The sequence below is a fragment of the Enhydra lutris genome, unplaced genomic scaffold (assembly GCF_002288905.1).
Source record: "Enhydra lutris kenyoni isolate GAN:26980312 unplaced genomic scaffold, ASM228890v2 scaffoldscaffold55, whole genome shotgun sequence".
Lineage (NCBI taxonomy): Eukaryota > Metazoa > Chordata > Mammalia > Carnivora > Mustelidae > Enhydra > Enhydra lutris.
In genome coordinates, this window is record NW_019154139.1 from 14,552,203 (window position 1) to 14,573,450 (window position 21,248).

The following is a 21,248-nucleotide window of genomic DNA, read 5'->3' on the forward strand; positions in this document are numbered from 1 at the left end:
GGCGGGCAGCTGCCCAGCCAGGCCGCTTGGCGTCTTGTGATCGATGACTCGGCGCGCAACGGCTCCGCCTGGGAGTAAGAGGCGCACAGTGCGCAGGTGCCGAGACTGCTGCGGGTTGCGGGTGTCGAGGCTCTGGCGGCCATGGGGATTCTTCTGCGGCGGCTGTGCCGAGTCCTTCCAGGCGTGCTCGGAGAAAGTTAACGCCGAGAGAGAGGCTGCAGAATACGGGACTCGCCGCTCCGCAAGCCCCAGTGCCTGGTTCTTTACTCATTTCCTCCGCGGCGCTCAGCTCCAGCCGCAGGCATCTGCTCTGGAAGCCTTAGTTGAACCCAGGCTCCCCTAGTTTCCTCTTGTTACAGCAAAGTATGAAACAGCTTGTAGTCCCTGATCTATGTCGCAGAGTATAGTAGTAATCTGTTACATAGCAATCACCCCAAAGTTTAGCAGCTTGAAACAACACAGGTGAAGTGTCCCTCAGGTTCCGGACGTCAGGGATTTGGGCATGGCGTTGCTGGGTGGTTCTGTCTTGGTTTCTCCTGAGATTCCAGTCAAGATGTAGGCCAAGGCTGCAGCAGGCCGGACAACCTGCTTGCTGGATAGCTCACTCACCTGAGTGTCGGCGGGAGGCCTGTTTCTCACAGCATGGACCTCCCTACAGGGTGAATTGAGTGTCCCCATGACTTGGCATTTGGCTTCTCTCACAACACGTGGTCCCCAAGAGAGCAAAGCAGAAGCCACAGTGTCTTTTGTGATCAAGCCTCAGAAGTCACATACCATCACTACTGTTATTCCAGACAACCCTTCAGTGTGGGAGGATCAACCCAAACGTATGAATACCAATAGACAGGGAGCGCTGGGAGCCACCCGGGAGGCCGACTACCATGGAGAGTCTGACAATGCTGATAACGATTATAACTTAGATGAGAGAGAGGGAATCGTCAAATTTCATCCTTGTCCGAGAGCCACTGTCCAAATCATTATGAAGGAGTCCAATGGAGTTTCCTACCAGTAGGTGGCAGTACTGGTCCACTTCCTGATCTTCCTTGGGTAAATAAACATGTATTAAACACCTGCTTTGTGCTAGATATTATTCCAGGTGCTGGGGACGCAAAGAATGAGTGAATTCACAGTTGAGTGAATCAACTCTTGTAGTAGAGCATAGTGAGTTTTTTTTTGTTTGTTTGTTTATGACAGAGGTAAGAGCAATCCTGGGGACTGGTGTACACAGAGAAGGGTGGTTGTGCCAGTAGGATCCTTTAGTGGCAAGCAATCTGGGATTGAGGAAGGGTGGCAGGACCAGAGTGGCTCAGTGTGGCCAGAGGGAAGGGCAGAGTGGGTACATCTGAGATAAAGAAGAGTCTTGAGCTGGGCAAAGGATTCGAGACAATATTTTAGAATGCATGGGAAGGCAAGGGAGAGTTTTAAGCAGGGAATTTTTTTTAATATTTTATTTATTTATTTGACAGACAGTGATCACAAGTAGGCAGAGAGGCAGGCTGGGGGTGGGGGAGCAGGCTCCCTGCTGAGCAGAGAACCCGATGCGGGCCTTGATCCCAGGACCCTGAGATCATGACCTGAGCCGAAGGCAGAGGTTTAACCCACTGAGCCACCCAGGCGCCCCAAGCAGGGAATTCTTTATCAGGTTTCTTACTGCTGAGCCATAGAGACTAACTCTGGCTGACTAAGAAGAATTGGAACATGTTAAAAAGGGTACTGGGAATTCTGGGAAGGACTAAAGAAGTGGTTCCAGGCTAATTCAAGGAATGAAACTCAGAACCACGCCGAAGAACTGGCCTGATGAGGACACTATCCGGACTGACTGGGATTGCTGCTGTCACCCCACCCCGCCCTGGAGGAAACTGCTGTCACCCTGACAGGAACCACTGCGGAATGGCTACCACCTTCAAATGCCACACGGTTTTGCAGCCTCCCGCACCAACAAAATGCTTCCGAAAAGCTTCCGAAAGAACCTGTGTCCTCACCTTGCTCACTTCTAAATCAAAGGCTCGTAGGAAGGCATCTGACTGAGGGAGACGGGAGTTGCCTGAGTCCTGGCAGCAAAGGAGACTGAGACTGTGGGGTCTGAACTCCTTCCTTGGGAAGGCAAATGTCCCCGGATGTAGAAAGGTCATTCAAAAGACGGTAGGAAGCCATGAGTCCGACAGGTATACACCACAAGGGACATAGGTCAGATCTGAACTTTGAATCTATCACCTGTTGAGTGTAGCGGATATATTAGGTCAGGGTTCCTCAGCCTTGGCACTGATGACAGGTGGGGCTTCATGAGTGTTGGTTGTGGAGGACTATCCTAGGCCTTGCAGGATATTTAGCAGCATCTAAATCTACCAAATGCTACTAGAAACCTCTCCCCCGCAGTTGTAAAAAGCAAGAATGTCCTCAAACTTGGCCACATACTCCCTAGAGGGTGAAATTGCCTTGAAAAGCGCTGGATTAGGAACCAGCTTAGTTTGGAGGCTCTTTTGGTAACTGAGAGAAGAAAGGAATTAGTGGAATGACGGTAAGAATGGAGATGATGGGTGGGCAGAGATGATGTTACAGAAGTAGAAATAATAGAAATTGGAAAATGGCTATATTTGGAGGTCTTATTAGTTAGAATGTAGCTTCAGCTGCCTTAAGAAATATGAAATAATAGTGACCTAGACAAGATACATTTATTTCTCTCTGAGATACCACTCTTGGAGAAAGCAGTGCAAGGCTAATAACGATGGCCATCTTTGGAGACCACCTACCACAGTCTACCTCTCTGTACGATGTAAACCTGGATAAGTGACTATCTATAAAAATGAAAAGAGTTGGGCGCCTGGTGGCTCAGTGGGTTAAAGCCTCTGCCTTCGGCTTGGGTCATGATTCCAGGGTCCTGGGATCAAGTCCCACATTGGGCTCTCTGCTCAGCGGGGAGTCTGCTTCCCACCCCCACCCCCCTGCCTGCCTCTCTGCCTACTTGTGATATCTGTCTAAGAAATGAATAAAATCTTTTAAAAAAATACTTTATAAAAAAATGGAAAGTTAACAATGTATCAGACAGCTGTGTTGTAAAGATTAAGTGAGATAATACCTTTCTTGGTTTTTTGTTCTAAACCACTAAATTTTTTTTTCAGCGTAACAGTATTCATTGTTTTTGCACCACACCCAGTGCTCCATGCAATCCGTGTCCTCTCTAATACCCACCACCTGGTTCCCCCAACCTCCCACCCCCCGCCCCTTCAAAGCCCTCAGATTGTTTTTCAGAGTCCATAGTCTCTCATGCTAAACCGCTAAATTTGTGATAATTTGTTAAAGCAATAGATTTCTAATAGATTAGAAAACTAATCTAACCAGGATCCTTGTCTCAATCCTTTGCCCATTAGGCATAACCATCGGCATGGAAGAAGTCATCCAAACACAGGGGTTTAGAAGGGTCCTGGAAGAGAACCAGAACATCCACAAGGCACCACCAAGATTTAAGGTACTCTGGAGGTTAATCCTCCTAAACTTCAAAGATCCATGAAAACGTTATATACCTCTTCTCTCAACTATTTCTCTCCTTGAAAAAATTTTTTTAAATTTCTTGAAGGATGTCACTTTAATGTCTGCAAGCGACAGTTACTGTAACTCTCAAAGAGTTCCGAAAGTTAAATTTATTTTTTTAATGGACCATTTCATAGAATATGAAAAGGGACAATATCACTCTTCTATGGGAATACATACCCTCCCTGTAGACTTTTTTTTTTTTAAAAAACATTTTATTTTAAAATGGTTTTAGATTTATGGAACAATTTAAAGAATATACCACACACCCAAGTAACCCTATCAAGTAACATCTTAGATGAGTGTAGAACATTTATCAAAATGAATGAATTAATGTTGACATATTTGTATTAACCTAAGTCCATACTTTATTCAGATTCCCTCAGTTTTTTTCTTTATGTCCTTTTTCTGTTCCGAGATCCCATCCAGGACATCACATTACATTTAGTCATCATGTCTCCCTAGGCTCTTCTGGGCTACGACAGCTTCTTAGACTTTCCTTTTTTTAATGACCTTGACAGTTTTAATGATTATTGGTCAAGGATTTTGTAGAACATCCCTCAACTGGGATTTATCTGATGCTTTCTCATGATTAGACCGAGGTAACATGCTCCTGGGAAGAAGACCACTGAAGTCAAGGTACCATGCTCAGCACATCAACAGTGTAAACTGTCAGTATGACTTCTCGCTGCTGTTGTTAATCCTGATCACTTGGTTTCTCCACAGTAAGAGCACTCCTTATTTCTCCTTTTCATACCATAGCCTTTGGAAGAAAGTCACTATGTGCAGCCCACACTTAGAGTTTTAGATTTTAGGGGTGGAGTATCTATATAAATTATTTGCATTTCTTCTGTACAGGAGATTTGTCTATTCAATCCCTTATATCAGCGTGGACTTATATTTATTTTATACTTCTGCTTATAATCCAATACTGCTTCATTTATTTTGTTGCTCACGTTGTTCCAGCTTTGACCACTGGGAAATCTTTCCATTGGCTACTGTATCCATTTTACATTATTGTGGATTTTTGTTCATTTGTTCTGTTCTTTAGCACTTTCTTATTTTCTGGCACTGTAAGATGCTCTAGGATCATTTTGTATATATCCTTCCCCAACCCTAGAATCAACCATTTTTCCTAGGTACCCTAGTGCTTTTTACAGGAGAGTGGTATTAGAAACCATGATCTGGGTGCTAGCGGTGCTCATTGCTATTGAGGTGTTATTGATTCTAAGCCTTCTCAGCTGACAGAGCAGGAAGATACATGTATGTACACACTATTTCCATACATAACCATCTATTTCTATATTAAACTGAGCATGAGTTCATTCTGATGTTTCCAGCTCTAATCCATTACCACACCATCATTCTGTTCTCCTCTCTTGCTTATCTGTAACTTCCTAATCCAAATGTGACAAATCTAGCTCCCCCCATCCACCATCCATTTACTTAGTCATTCATTTCCAGCAGCTATGTGTCGTGGTTTCAGGATTCTCAACCCATACCCTTGTCAAAAACAACATTGTCAGCTGGAGTACGGTGCTTCAACAATAGCTCCTGCTGGCCTCCATCGTACAGCTTCCATTTGCTCCCAGAGCGACACCGGTCAGCACCTTGTTCTCCAATCCCCTTCACCAAGGTTGTTTCATACACTTGTAATGCATTTAGATTCTTTTCTCATATTCTGCATTCTGTCTTGGACCCCCTCAATCTCCTGTGTGATTTTTTTTTTAAGATTTTATTTATTTATTTGTCAGAGTGAGCACAGGCAGACAGAGTGGCAGGCAGAGGCAGATGGAGAAGCAGGCTCCCGCTGAGCAAGGAGCCCGATGTGGGACTCGATCCCAGGACGCTGGGATCATGACCTGAGCCGAAGGCAGCAACTTAACCAACTGAGCCACCCAGGCGTCCCTCCTGTGTGATTTTTTTAAAACTACGTACGTTAAGATTTATTCTGACCTGTAAAGTTCTATCAGTTTTGACAAATGCATAATGTCTTATTTCACTACCTTAAAAGTCCCCTGCCCTTCAACCTTCTCTTTACCAATTACCAATTACCAATCTCTTTACCATCTCTTTAGTTTTGCCTTTTCCAGAATGTCATATGACTGGAATTATTGTGTAACATTTTCTGGCTTCGTGACTAACTTCTTAGCAATATGCAGTTGAGATTAATCCATGCCTTCTTGCGGCTCCTGGCTCATTTCTTTGTAATGCTGAGTAACATCCCATTGTATGGATGTACTACAGTTTATCCATTTACCTATTGAAGGACATCTTGGATGCTTCCATTTGGGGGCAATTATGAATAGAACTGCTATAAACATTTGAGTTGGAGCAGGTTTTTACATGGACCTAAGTTTTCAAATCAATTGGATAAGTACCCAGAAACACCATTGCTGGATTGTATGGCAAGACTAGGATTAATTTTGTAGGAATCTGCCAAACTGTTTTCCAATATGGCTGTACCATTTTGCGTTCTCTTTAGCAATGAACGAGAGTTTCTGTTTCTCTACATCCTCACCACTGATATATATATCAGGTTGTTTTTGATTCTAGTCCTTCTAATAGATGTATCTCATTGCTTTAATTTGCAATTCTTTTTTTTAATTATTTATTTATTTATTTGACAGACAGAAATCACAAGTAGGCAAAGAGACAGGCAGAGAGAGAGAGGGAAGCATGCTCCCTGCCGAGCAAAGAGCCCGATGTGGGGCTCGATCCCATGACCGTGAGATCATGACTTGAGCTGAAGGCAGAGGTTTAACCCACTGAGCCACCCAGGTGCCCCTAATTTGCAATTCTTAATAACAATGTTGAGCATCTTTATGTATGTTTATTTGCCATCTATAGATCTTCTTCCGTGAGGTGTCTTCAAATCTCTTGCCCGCTTTTTAATTCTTTTTTTCCTTATTGTTGAGTTTGCTATAGTTTTCTGAATATAAATCAGATTTCTGTGCATGATAAAAACCCTTACTAGTCCAGCTGGAAATCACTTTCTTCAATTTTCCCAATGACCCCTGTAGACTACTCACACTGCCCCTCCTCCAGAATGCCTCTCCCCCTACTTTACATCCTCTCCCACCAAGTAAGTTTGTGTGCTCTTGTGCTTTTGCACATGCTGATCCTTCTGCCTGGAATACTTTCCTTTTCCTTCTTTCAAGGAAAGTATGTTGCTCCTTCCTTTTGTTCCAAGAGCACTTGGAACATGCTTTTCAATGTTATCCATCATATCATAGTACAATTATTTGCACATCAGGCTTTCTCCAGTCTTAGGTTATGAGTTTTTCAAGGGGAAAAGACAGGTCTTAATCCATCTTCAAAACATTCAGTCCCCACCTCCTTGTTAGGACTAATTAAGCAAAATTTAAAGTGGTATAAAGATATCCATTGTTATCTCTAAGTTTTTGATGTATCTGTTTGGAATTAAGATTTTCATTCTGTCTCTACCAAAGAAAGCCAGGTTGGCCTTCGTTTGAGTGTTTACTTAAATCCAATCCATTTTCCTGAATCTTGAGCTTTAATTTATACAGTTTTCTAATTTAGCAGGTCTTGAGAAGGGCTTGAGAATTTGCATTTCTAATGATTTCCAGGTAATGCCACTATGAAACCACACTTTGGGAACCACTGGTCTATACCATGTGGTCTTGCTGTGGTTGTTTTGGTTTTCTTAACACTTATAAAGTACTTTGAGGTATCTGCTATGATTGGTAAGAAATGGAAATGGACCTTAAAAAAAGTGTTGTGAAAGGAAATTCAAGCCGTACAAATTAGGAAAAGAATCTTCAGAAGTTGTTGAAATGATTAAAACCCTATCCAGGGTCCAAATGAAGATGTCTGAAATCTATTGAAAGAAAGAAAAATATTCTTGGAAAGCAAACTAGAAGCAGGCATACAGAAGACAGGGATAAGGGGTGGAAGGAGTATCAGGGATTTTCACAGCTCAATATGTAAACTTCAGTGTTGTTTGAATCTGTCACCAAGAGAGTGTATTCAAATATGTATTGAGTAAGTAAGAAAAATATTAGGAATAGTAGAATCTGACCCTCCAGAGGTGTGCCAGCTTCTACAGCAAGGTAGATAGAATATTTGAATATATTTTATTTTCTTGCTTCTCAACCAAGGCCTGTCCAAGGACATTAGCATAGTCTAGAGACATTTTTGTCACAACGAGGGTAGGAGAAAGTGGTGCTGCTAACATCACAGTAGAGGCAAGAGGTGCTGCAAAGTGTCCTACAAGGCATAGGACAGCCCCCACATCAAAGAATTACGCTGCCCAAAGTGTCAAAGCGTCGAGGTAGAGAAATTCTTGTCTGAACTGGGCTCACTCTGGTGGTTCTCAGACATTTCAGAATTGTATCACATTATCTTGCTTGCTTGGTTCCACAGTATCTCTCATGTCTTATAAAAGACATATGTATATTCATTTCAGATTTAACATGAATTTAAATTCAGTTTGAACTGCAAGTAATAAAATGTAACTCCCTTTTAGACAACTGATAATAAGTGAGGTAAATAAGTGGGTTTGTTTATTTTTCAAAACCAGGAGGGAATCCATGCTGTAAACTGTTGCAGAGAGTGACTAGCGGGAGAGCGAAGGTCTGGGTCAGTCGTCACAGGCATCAGGAGAGGGTGGCCTGGGACAGAGCTGGGAAGAGACGAGGAGATGCTGCCAGGGGACGGGGCAGTTCTGCCAGATGTCTCCTCAGGCGTCCAGAGTGAACCGCCGATCTCTCTTGAGAGCCACACCAATTCCAGACAGCTTCCTCTGGTGGAATAAGCTTGCAGCTTCAAACAAACACATCTATCTGTGTCACTCTTACAGATCCAGTTAGCGGCTTGGAAAACCAGATGTGTTGCCTATCAATAGCATCCTTCTCTCTCCTCACCTTCCACATCCCCTGTGGGCTGTGCGTTGCCCGTTAGCAACCTTCCTGAAGAGGCAGGATGGCATAGTGGTTAAGAGCACAGACTCTGGGAACCAGGACATCTGGGTCCTGAGTCCTGGCTCTACAACTTTAGCTGTGACACCTAAGCTTTGGCATATACCGAACCCCCTTCATTTTCTTACCCATAAAATTGAGATAATATTAGTACCTCATACCATCTTGGTGGGGAATTAATAAGATAATATATGGCTGGTGCCCAGAATATAACAAAAATGTTAGCTCTTCTTTTTCCCTACCTCTTATTCCCTCTTTGGGGTGTCCTTTTAACCAGATTTCACCAACACAAAATATTGGTTCTCCCCCCCACCAACGTATAGATGATCCCTGTCCCCTCTTATTCTCCTGCAAAGAATAATATAATTTGTCTTCCAAGCGCAAAAAACTCTGGTATTCAGATAGCTTTTGCTCTATATGGGAAGAGCCCAGACATTCTAGAAACCAAGAAGTAGGGTGCTCAGTTCCTTAACACTGGATCTTGACATTTTTCTTTAGTGAACAATTATTCTACCTAGTTAATTATGATGTTTCTTTGGAGTTTTAATTAAAGGTGTCCCTTGATCTGTAGAGACTAACATGCTGTCAGCCATTAGTAAGTAAATAATTAATCTTGCCTTCTAAATTGCCACTGTGGGTAGGCTGGATAAGCAGGAATTCCCAGCACATTTTCTCAGTTAAATCTGAAAAACTAAAATAAATAGTGACCCTGGACATAGTGCTACTGGCTTGTGATGTGATGAAGGATTCAGCAAATTTGTCTTAAAGCCACTTGTTGAGCAGAAAGGACACTAAGGAGCTGAAATCTCAGGCCCTTTCTAAATGAAATAAAAACAGACTATCTGCCCTCTCTTCTTCCACCTTCGTTTCCTAAACTCAAACTATTTGGGCCTTTTTTTTTTCTAGAATTATTCCATGTCCCACCAGAGCTGCACCATTATTTACTTTCCCCATAAATCAGTCCACTTCTTAAATTGTATGTACATTGGTTTAGGGGTGCCTGGGTGGCTCAGTTGGTTGTGTCTGACTCTTGATTTTGGCTCAGGTCATGATCTCAGGGTCATGAGATTGAGCCCTGCGTCAGGTTCCACGCTCAGCACAGAGGCTGCTTAAGATTCTCTCTCCCCCTCTCCCTCTGCCCCTCTCTCTCACTTCTCTCTCTCCCTCTCTAAAAAAATTATAATTTTTAAAAGCTGTATGTACATTTGTTTAAAGGGGGAAGCTATATTAAGAGAAAACTTATTAATTTCCAAATAGAGGGTAAATGTAAAAAATAAATACCATGGAAACTAAACTCTGAATGTTTAAGATAAAAATAGAGAAACATAATGATGCATCTTATTAATACTGTATGAAAAACTATGTGTTAGCTCATTCAGCTTCATTCTCTCAGTGACTCTAGATGGCAGAGACCCACAAATGGAGCAAATTGCCCAGGGTCCCAGGTGGGGAGGGGAGGGCAGGACAGGTCCAGCACTGCAGGACGGAGTCGAGTTCACTTTCTCCAGGCCACCTTTCCTGAGAACTCCCCTCAAATCCCGTGCCAGATGCCCCAGGATAGACAACAGTGATTCAGGTTTCCACCAAGACTTTCAGGTTTTCCAGTACAAAAGGAAAAATTAATATCTGCTTCAGGAAAAATACTGCTGTTTTAACGATCAGCTTCTCTGTAAGTCTAGCAGATCCTATGCATCTGGTTAATGGATGGGAGAGGCAAATGGGGGCTGAGAGGATGGGGATCTTACTGACGGAGAAAAGGTATGGGGCAGTAGGGGAGGGTAGGCGAGCAGGGGAGGAAGTTAGGGCCAAGCCGCTGCTCTGGGCAGGAGAGATGGGGGGCAGGGTGCGAAACTGATACTGCCACCCAGGGAAGATTCTGAGGAAAGGACAGAAATATTTGGGGTACTTTGTGAATTTTGTCCACGTGATCTGTGATGTCATTCCTCTGCTTCCATGTCTAGTTGTGTATTCTTTTCCCTCATACACTAAAAACACTAAAACAATGACAATCAAGTGTTTCTCCGTCAAGCACCTAAAATCATCCCGCAGCCCTCAGTAGCCCTTACACCATGAGAAACTGCTCCATGTGCACCTGCCAACTTCTGGGCTTTCATTTTACATGGTGATTTATTTATTTTTCTTTTTAATAGAATCTTTTTATTGTATTACATTAGTCACCATACAGTACATCATTAATTTTTGATGCAGTGTTCCAAGATTCATTGTTTATGCACCATACCCAGTGCTCCATGCAATATGTACCCTCCTTAATACCCACCACCAGGCTAACCCACCCCCCTCACCCTCCTCCCCTCCAAATCCCTCAGTTTGTTTCCCAAAATCCACAGTCTCTCATGGTTCGTCTCCCACTCTGATTCCCTTCCCTCCCCTTTTCTTTCCTTCTCCTAATGTCCTCCATGTTATTCCTTATGCTCCACAAGTAAGTGAAACCATATGATAATATACTTTCTCTGCTGGACTTATTTCCCTCAGCATAATCTCCTCCAGTCCCCGTCCATGTTGATACAAAAGTTGGGTATTCATCCTTTCTGACAGCTGAGTAATATTCTGTTGCATTTTTGGACCACATGATGATTTAGAAATTCACATTTCCAGCCAAGGTTTCCCCAGAACTCCAGCTCCCCACCAGACCCTGCTGTTCAGATGCCTAATGCCTGTATGTCTCTCCTTCATACAGTACAGCGGTCTGTACCTGTATTCCCTTCAGAGCTCGGATCTCAGCTCCAGTATACCGCCTCAGAGAAGCCTTCCTGGGCCATCCCCCAAGGGAGCATGGCCTCCTCCAGTGACAGCACCCTGTCCATTACAAGACCACACCAACACGGTCCCTTGTTTCCTTCATAGCATATGACACAATCTCTACCTTTTTATTCATTTTGCTGCTTGCTTGTTTGTTTTATAGCCTCATCTAATCAACTCCATGTGGACAGGGAATCTGTCTTTTTTACTGAAGAGGTCCTTGCCCAATATTTGTGGACTGAATGAGGGGAATCTGTAATGACTGACAATAAATGATTCAATGAAGAAAGTGTCTTCAGGCTTGTGTCACCATTGGTAAGGCCACATACCAATGAATAAAATTTTACAGCATTTTTCAGTTTTAAGAGCAAATTCTTCCAGGTTATGGCTATGGTCTGAATGTTTGCATCCCTCCAAAATTCACATGTTGAAATCCTAATCCCAAAGGTGATGGTATCTGCGGGCGGGGCCTTTACGAGGTGCTCAAGTCACGAAGGTGGAATCCTCATGAATGGGACAGATGCCGTGTAAAAGAGGCTCCAGAGAGATCCCTGGCTCCTGCCACTGTGTGAGGACACAGCCAGAAGGCGCTGGCTGTGAACCAGGAAGATGTGATCATGCAGGCTCCTTAATCTTGGACTTCCTGCCTCCAGAACAGTGAGCAGTGTCTGTTGTTTGTACACGATAGCAGCCCCAACCGGCTGATGTTCAACTTCTTTTTTTCCACCAGATCCTATCAAGGTAGATACTATTTTTTTAAAAGATTTTATTTATTTATTTGTCAGGGAGAGAAAGAGCACAAGCAGGCAAAGTGGCAGGCAGAGGCAGAGAGAGAAGCAGGCTCCCCACTGAGCAAGGAACCCAATGCGGGACTCGATCCCAGGACCCCGGGATTGTGACCTGAGCCCAAGGCAGTGACTTAACTGACTGAGCCACCCAGGCGTCCCAAGGTAGATACTATTTTTTATCCCCATTTTGCCCGTAAGGAAGCACAAGTTAAATAGGTAAATATAACGGGAGGCGCCCGGGGTCAGAGACCCAAAGAGCTCTCAGGAGTGCGGACAATGCCAAATGAGCGTGCCTGCTGTTCTTAGTGTTACCAGTCTCCTGTTCCCAGGACTGTTCTGGTTTAAGTACTGGAAATCCTGCTTCCTGAGAAAATCAAGACAGTGGATCACCCTATCTTACCCAGAAAACTGTAAATCAGACCTTAGATACTTCATGCCATCAGATCCCTGGCCATGTAAAATGTGAAGACTAAAGCGTGGGGGGATGGGAGGGCAGACAGGGTTTAGAACCTACCGGTGTGAAGTCATGTCAGAGCTGAGGCGCCCACCCAACCGAACCTCAAAGAAATGCTGACAGCGGAAGGCACTAACAGCCTGAAAAGGAACAGGCACTTAGAGATACCATCTGCGCGCTGCTCCTACCCTGAAAGATAAAGGTAGTAACTAGGTCAGCCCAGTTATCAAGCCTCATGCTTTCAGACTGAATCTGATCCACCAAAAGTCCCAAAAGGTATTCTGGGCAGTGGTGGGGCCATTTACTGCAGGCACCCTGACCAGGAGAAACTGGCCTATTATCCCAGAAAGGAAAATTCTTCATCTTCCAACTCAGTCCAACTTGACACCATTTTAAGTACATTGGATGACTTGAGTTAATCATTCTGGTAACGTCGTCATAATTGTGTGTGTGTGTGTGTGTGTGTTACAGGGAGTAATCACTGCATGGGTGGCACTGTCTGCTCATCTAGGTAGAAGCTGTAGTGTTCATTCATGCTATTGGGCAACTGAAGTGTAGCAATCGTGTATCACATTTTGAAAGAGGCATTTAAAAAAATCCACCACTAGATGATTCACACTTAATTATCTTGTCTTTTCAGCAGCTGAGTTCAAGGCTCAAGTGGAGAACACATAGCTTCAGAGGCAGAAGGAGTCGAAGGTGCTCTCCAGCTTTGAACACTTCCCCTACTTGAGGTAAGAATCATGAACAAACTTTTGGTCTCTGCCAGTGCAAAATCTCCCGGTTAGGGATTACCCTTCCGCTGGTGACGCCCCAGCTCAGTGAGCTGTCATGTAGCCTGAGTCTTTGCTGTCTGCCTAGGGTTTTCTGTTTTGTTTTTGTCCTTTGTGTCACTCATGCCCACCCAGAAGGTTCTGAGAAGGTCTGAGAAAGAATAGAGAGTTGGTATGGACATGTGATTGACATTTGCTTCGTTCAGCAACGTTAAGACGGTCCCTCAATCTTCTGGACTTATGTTTACCTTCATTTCAAGGGGGAACCCAGCTCAGTGGCAGAAAATTCTAACTTGTCTCTAAGTCAAACCAGTGTGGATCTAGGAAGAAGGGGCTGCTCTGATCTCTGTGTTTGGGGCCAGGTCTTAAACCACATCAAGTGACCTACATCCTGCCAGAGCAAAGGGCCCTCCCACTCGCAGGAATTGTTTAACCTGTTTGTGTTAAGTATGGAGTTTGGGGAAGACTCGGTGTAAATTTTTAATGACCTTGTCATTTGAGATCTTGGTAAAAATCAGATGTGTGAGCTGAATCCCTTGAAACAGCCCCCAGTTCTACCCATATTCTATACCTGTTGATTTAGACTCCTTCTACACATTTTGTCATAACAATTAGGTTGGAATAGTCTCGTAGTCCTGGCGTCTTTAAACCAACTGGACTTAATTTTTCAACCTTTGCCCCTGTTTTAAAGGCTGCATTTCATTCATTTATCACCTGCGTTAACTGATCTTCCCAAAGTCTGTCTGGTATTCACCATTGCAAATACCAATGGCACGTCGACCTGTCTCAGGAATTTCCCAAGTTATACTAGAGTGGTCTTATTTCTGGTCATCAGAATGGTTCAGGCAAGGGCCACCTGACACATGTATGTTTTTATATATTAAGTTTTTATTTTAATTCTAGCTAGTTAACCTACAGTGTAATATTAGTTTCCGGTGTACAAAATAGTGATTCAGCACTTTCCTCTAACACCCAGTGCTCCTCAGGACAAGTGCCTTCCTTACTCCCCATCACCTGTTTCATGCACACTCCCCCCGACCTCCTCTGGTGACCATCAGTTTGTTCTCCATGGTTAAGAGTCTGTTTCTTGGTTTACCTCTCTCTCTTTTTCCCTTGCTCAGTTGTTTTGTTTCTTAAATTCCACATATGAGTGAAATCATATGGTATTTGTCTTTCTCTGACTGATTTATTTCACTTAGCATAATACTATCCAGCTCCATCCATCTTGTTACAAACAGCAAGATTTCATTCTTTTTTGTGGCTGAATGAAATTCCATTGTGTGTGTGTGTATGTGTTTGTATCACACTTTCTTCATCCATTCATCTGTCAATGGATACTCGTCTGTTTCTATAGTTTGGCTATTGTAAACAATGCTGCTATAAACATAGGGGTGCATGTTTCTCTTCGAATTAGTGTTCTTGTATTTTGGGGCTAAATGCCCAGTAGTGCAATTACTGAATCATATGGTAATTCTATTTTAAACTATTTGAGGAACCTCCATACCGTTTTCCACAGTGACTGCACCGGTTTGCATTCCCAAAAGTGCATAAAGATTCCTTTGCCTCCACATCCCTTGCCAACACTTATTGTTTCTTGTATCATTGATTTTAGCCATTATGACAGGTGTGAGGTAATATCTCACTGTAATTTTGATTTGCATTTCCCTGATGATAAGTTATGTTGAACATCTTTTCATGTGTTTTGTGGGGTGTCTGGATGTCTCCTTGGGAGAAATGTCTGTTCATGTCTCCTGCCTATTTTTAAATTGGATTATTGTAAGGTTTTGGGGTGTTGAGTTGTATAAGGTCTTTACGTATTTAGGATACTAACCCTTTACTGCATATGTCATTGGCAAGTATCTTCTGCCATTCCATAGGCTGCCTTTTAGTTTTGTTGATTGTTCCCTTCATGGTGCAGAAGATTTTTATTTTGATGAAGTCCCAATAATTTACTTTTGCTTTTGTTGCCCTTGCCTCAAGAGACAAAACTAGAAAAAATTGTTGTTATGCAGAGCCATCTAATTTAGAAGGGTTATTCTGTCCATTTATTGGTATGGAAATGTAATGACTTCTGAGGCTTTGAATCGTGGAAGAAACAATTCCTTAGACACAACAAAATAGGTAACTTGTGGGCAGGGTTTTTAAGTCATCTTGGATCCCTCCTTTTCATAGGCAACTCATCCTGCCCTTACTTGTCAGCCAAATTACTTAACCTTTTAGGACTCACCTCCTTGCTTGACAAGGTTCGTTCCCTCCTCTGCCTATAAATTATCATCCTAACAAACAATTCAGCCGAAAGTTACATGCAATCCTTTTATAGCCCCGTAATTTCATTCACTCATAAAATTTCTAGAGGAAAAATGTGTTTTTCTATGTGCAATTTTGAGTTCCTGGATCTCCATCAGTGTAGACCATTTCAGATACTCCCTTTACTGAAGAAGGGAAAATAGACTTTTGCTGCTGGAAGGACATTAAAATTCCATTTGTGCCCAAGAAAATACAAAAGGATTTGCACTTTGACACTTGAAAATCTCCAGATGCTTCCTGATTTTTTTTTTCCACATAGAAGATGGCATCAGGCATCTCCTAATGTTCCCAGAAGAAAATGAAAAATCTAGCACTTATCAAGCAATTAAATTCATAAACACTAGAATTGGGAACCAGAAGAGCAAGGTATGGTTCCCAGGTGCCTGACTTACCGTGTGGTCTCGGACAGGACATTCAGACTCTCCAAGTCTCTGTGTTCACATGCCTGAGAGGGAGGCAGGATTATAGTAACATCTGCCTCCAAGGAGGATTGTGAGTTGTGTAAATGGTAAGAGTGTGTGTGTGTGTGTGTATAAATTCATTATTTTACTTGTTACTCCATTAACAGGAAATAGCTCTGCTCTGGTTTTTATGCTTTTTCACTGTAGAAATGGAGAGTTATTTTTATGATGGTTTGGTTTTCTCCCCTATTTTCACACTCTTCTAGAACCTTTCTTAGTTAGCCAGAATCTTGTAACCCAGTCAGTTGGTCAGTTAGCAAATACTTACTGAGATCCTAGTTACATGCCGGCAGAGAGATCACGTCAACCTTAATTGCAATATACAGTCTAATGTGTACAAACTTTTTGGTCTAATTTTTTTCCCACCACATTGCATTGCTATGAAAATATTTTCCTCTTTAAAAAAAAGAAAATCTCTCTCATGCCTGCCTTGGCCTGACACATCATTTACAATTCTTTGCCCACAGCAATGTCAGTGTGAATGCACATCCGTATGGCTTCACCATTTGTTAAAATGTGGACATACTTTTATATCAGCTGTGAATAGCCACGAATCTCAGCCCCAGGAGTGTTTCCCTGACTCCCATAGTCTCATCCATCTCTGCCTATCCCCTTCTCCAGGACCCCTTGACCACCCACCCCCCAAACCCAGAATAACAAGGACCAAGGAGGGCCTAGCACAGATGGCAACTGGCCCTAGCTTCTACATCCATTCTGAGTGTAAGATGTTAGTATCACCCGGCCCCTTGCTTGCTTGTCCCACTCCTCACGTTTCCTCACTCAGATCACCTGCTGCCCTACCAGAGACAGGTCTCCTACTCAAGCCCCGCCCCCTTGGCTCTTATTGTCATTGCTCCGTGCTTCCCTTGATGTTCTCTGCACCCGACCATCCCCAAGCCACCACTCCATAGCCCTGCCCCCAGCACTGCCCAGGTTCTTTCTGCACATTGTCCAGTATAACCCAGACCAACTCTGTAGGGCTGAAACAGCATACTGAATGCTAAGACCACAGCAGTGTTAAGATATTAAAATGCCCCCATTTCTTTTTTTTTTTTTAAGATTTATTTATTTGACAGACAGAGATCATAAGTAGGCAGAGAAGCAGGCAGAGAGAGAGGAGGAAGCAGGCTCCCTGCTGAGCAGAGAGCCCAATGTGGGGCTCGATCCCAGGACCCTGGGATCATGACCTGAGCCGAAAACAGAGGCTTTAACCCACTGAGCCACCCAGGTGCCCCAAAATGCCCCCATTTCTAATAGTAAATAGTCAATACTCTGAGTCTCCCACCCCATCCCCAGTACCCCAGCCACACTGGCCAGTCCTCCCAAGACTTCTCCTGTCCCCATGATCCAGTACCTAACCTCCCCAATGCTGCTTCTGGACTGTGGCCCACATCTGTTCTAATGGGTGCATGCACTCCACTAATGTACAAAAGCTTTGTGAATCACCTCTGCAAAGAACTGTAATATAATGCAGAGGGAGGGGCGCCTGGGTGGCTCAGTGGGTTAGCCTCTGCTTTCGGCTCAGGTCATGATCCCAGGGTCCTGGGATCGAGCCCTGCATCAGGTTCTCTGCTCGGTGGGGAGCCCGCTTTCCTCCCCCCACCCCGCCTGCCTCTCTGCCTCCTTGTGATCTCTCTCTCTGCCAAATAAATAATAAAATCTTTTTAAAAATAATAATAATGCAGAGCGAAGTAAGGGTTCTTCCTTAATTTATGATTTATTGAGTCATTCTACCAATAATTATCAGTCACTCTATGTTTGAGACACTAAGCCAGGCTCTAGGGCCTCCAAACTAAATGAGGTCTCTGCCGTCATGGCACCTACGTTCTCACAGAGGAGACAGACAGCACGTGAGAAAATAAATATAAACACATGAATAAGTATCTGTTTTGACCAAGGATTCAGAAGGAAATATGATTAACTTAGGGAAGGCTGTATTTAAAATGAACCTTAAGGAGGTGCAGGGTGTCTGCAGGCCCAGGTGAAGATGAACAGCATAAGCACAGGCTTTAGTCAGGAAGCGTGGTGAGTGTTTAGGGACCAGGATTCCAGTTGGTCTGGACAGAGGGCTCCTGGGAGATCAGACGAGAAATGTAAGCAAGTTGACTGACCCAGCCACTCCTCACACCTGAAGGTGGATGGATACACCACCAAACAGACAAGTCAAGACCCCAAGTCTCAGCCTCATGGCCCTCCAGCAAAATACCCACATGAACATTCACTAATCTGTACATAAGTCCCCTGTATAAATTGGGCGATGTGTATACTAGACAAAATGCAAAACAGCCCATGGGGTGCCTGGGTGGCTCAGTGGGTTAAGTGTCCTACTCTTGGTTTGGGCTCAGGCCATGATCTCAGGGTTATAGGATCCCGAATCCTGTGTCAAGCTCCACACTCTTTCTTTCTCCCTCCCTCTCTCTCAAAAATAAATAAATAAACGAAATCTAAATATTTTTAAAAAATGCTAGCCCAATGGGTGAGTAGGGCAGCCCTTGCTTTCCCTACCAAGCTGGGCACACTGGTATGGGATTTTTAAGAGTCCCGTGCTCTACCAACTGATCTAGCCGGGCACATGGTATGGGATTTTTAAAAAAACATTTTCTGCTTGCCCCACTTTGTGCTAGAAGGCTGGTATATCTCCAAAGGGAACTTTTTCCCGTTCCACACAGAAGGCCAAGATAGGCTAGCAACAGCCCTGCACGGATACTCCTCTCCCTGGTCAGACTGTTCTGTTCCTCTCAAGTAAATTCTCTGGAACAGCCCTTTGTCTACACATTCCATTCCTATCTCTATGGCCTTATCCATAAAGCCCACACAACCCCCTTTTTCAAACCTCTTTCTTTTTTTGGCCAAGCACTCCATACACACCTCTTGAAATGATTGTTTCCTTCATCCAGACTACTCCTGAGTCCCAGCCTTTCTTTGAATCCTTCCCTGCCCACCTGGCCTGACCCCTCCCTTTGCACAGCTCCCACAACTTCCTCTTCCTTCATCACCCCCACAAATAGTTCCCTGATCTGTTTCATGTTTGTATGTTAACTCAGTGGGAATCTGTCACCTGTGGGTCTTTGACACGTATGAACGCAGCGATGGTAGCTCACCCAGATTGTAAGCTGCCAGAACTAGGAACAAGGCCTGTGAACATATTACTCACTCGCCTGTCATTAAAAGAAACCCGTGTCACCGTTGCTATTGGTAACCTGTGCTTCATTCATCAAGAAAATGGGCTGAGGGGCAGAGGGGTGTATCCAACCAAGAGTATCCAACTCTTGATCTGGGCTCAGGTCTCAGCCTGAGGGTCGTAAGTTCAAGCCCCATATTGGCCTCCATGCTGGGTGTGGAGCCTACTTGAAAGAAAGGAAGGAAGGAGGGATGGAAGGAAGGAAAGTAGGAAGGAAGAAAGGGAAAGAAAATAGACTGCCATTAATTCATTGAGTCCATTCATTTAACAAGTATACACTGAATATTTAACATATGCCAAGCACCAGCAATATAACAGCAAAAATAAAAAAGATGTGTTCCCTCTCCTTGGAGATGTTTATTTAAGATTTTGTATATGTGTATCTATGCAGGCCAGGCATTGTACTAGATTCTGGGGTGAGCCTGGCATGTGTGTTAAAGAAGGAAGTCTTTGAGGAGGTATAAGTGTAGAGCAGGGCAAGGCCTTGCCACTGGGCTGCGAGCTTAAACCCTGTCCTGTGGGCAAAGGGGAGTCATTAAGGGTCTCTAAGCAGATGACTGATTGTTTCACATTCCCTAAAGCCACCTTTCTAAACTACCGACTCGTGTTCTGAAATGGTCTAAAATCCCACATCCCCATCCCTTATCCTTCCCAAGACATATCACCAGTGTTACTTTTACAGTAAGTCTCTTGTGTTGCATTGCATTGTATTGTATTATCCTGAGTCATAATCATCTGTGTGTGTGTCTGACTCACCCACTAATCTGTGAGAAACAGAAGCCAAGGACACACAGAGGTCATCTCTGCATCCTCAGCACCTAGCACATGTTCTGGTGTGTTCAATAAATGATTACTGGATAGGTGGATGGATGGATTGATGGTTGGATGGATGGTTGGATGGATGGATGGATATATGGACTGATGGGTGGATAGAGTAAGTTCTGGCCATGAGCAATGAATAAGAAATCATAGAAAACTGTATGGAATTGACCAATGAAAAGTCAAAAATAGTAAAGGAACCATAAATGTTGGTTAATTGCAGATGCATACAAAGGCAGTCCAACTCCTCTGGGGATGTTTCTTCCTGTGGAATCTCTACATCTCATCCGCCCAGGCCGTTTACCCTGGCATCAAGGCCAGGGTTACTCAGCAGGCTCTGGACTATGGTAAGTCAAGGGCTTCCAGAAGCCAGGCTACAGCCCCCCAGGTGGAGTTTATATGAGTTCCAAGCTCATATTGGACTGTCTCATGACTGAGGCAAGCTCTCCTGTAGAATGATATGGAGACTGCTAAGACAGCTGGGAAGGAAGTCTTGTCCAAAAAACAATCACCTTGCTGGTAGGTCTGTCCAAACTTGACTGCAGATACTCATTCTCTCCCCACCCCCTACCCCCTGTACCCCCTCATGCACATACAACGAACATCTATGCTGTAAAGAAGGATACATCATAGTCTAGAGGGGAGGAGATGGGAGAGTGAAAGTAACATCTTAGAACTTCAGAAAGGGCTTAATTCCAAAAGGAACTAAAAATCCCCTAAAATTGTGCGCCAAGTTTAATATAGATGATGATTGGGGATTTTTCTTGAGAGAGGCTCCATATTTTCATTACATGCAAAAAGGAGCCCGGGACACTGAAAGATTAAGTAAAACTCCTTTAGAGGTGTTTATAAACATGGGGAGAGAAAAATGTTTAGCAGAGCTGGGGTGAGGGCAGATTGTGTATGGGAAAGGAACTGCAAAATCAAAGTGTGTGGGCCCAATTCTATTCTATAAATCTTGGCCCAAGATTAGCTGACTACAGGCAGATAGATTCACTTCGATCCTTCTTAACTAAAGCAGTCAGCCCAAGTACTGCTAGTCTAACTCAGAAACTCCTAAGTGTGACCAGGAAACACCTCACCTGCTGTACCAAAAAAGAAACACAGGAAGGATAGAGGGAAGGAAGGGAGGGGAGGAAGAAGGAAAGATTGAGTTTTGGGCAACTCCTTGTCCTTCCCCCAGTACTTCATCTGGAACAACGAATCTAAGGTTAATCCATGTTGCACAATTGCCGTA

The 21,248-nt window shown here is 43.7% G+C and overlaps 1 protein-coding gene across 5 annotated transcripts in view; it reads left to right on the forward strand.

The window, feature by feature from the left end:
* Positions 1-46: 46 nt before the first annotated feature.
* Positions 47-21,248, forward strand: part of LOC111157512 (BPI fold containing family C) — a 53,547-nt gene continuing 32,345 nt past the window's right edge. The window contains exons 1-6 of one of the 5 annotated variants that reach the window (XM_022518979.1): positions 47-1,047; positions 3,369-3,466; positions 11,392-11,543; positions 11,676-11,969; positions 13,111-13,204; positions 20,235-20,358. In XM_022518979.1, the coding sequence (XP_022374687.1) occupies positions 20,235-20,358 (124 nt within the window). In that variant the 5' untranslated portion in view covers positions 47-1,047; positions 3,369-3,466; positions 11,392-11,543; positions 11,676-11,969; positions 13,111-13,204. Of the gene's footprint in view, positions 1,048-3,368; positions 3,467-11,390; positions 11,544-11,675; positions 11,970-12,146; positions 12,179-13,110; positions 13,205-20,234; positions 20,359-21,248 lie in introns of those variants that run through there. The other 4 variants (XM_022518980.1, XM_022518981.1, XM_022518983.1 and 1 more) reach the window with 4 other exon arrangements.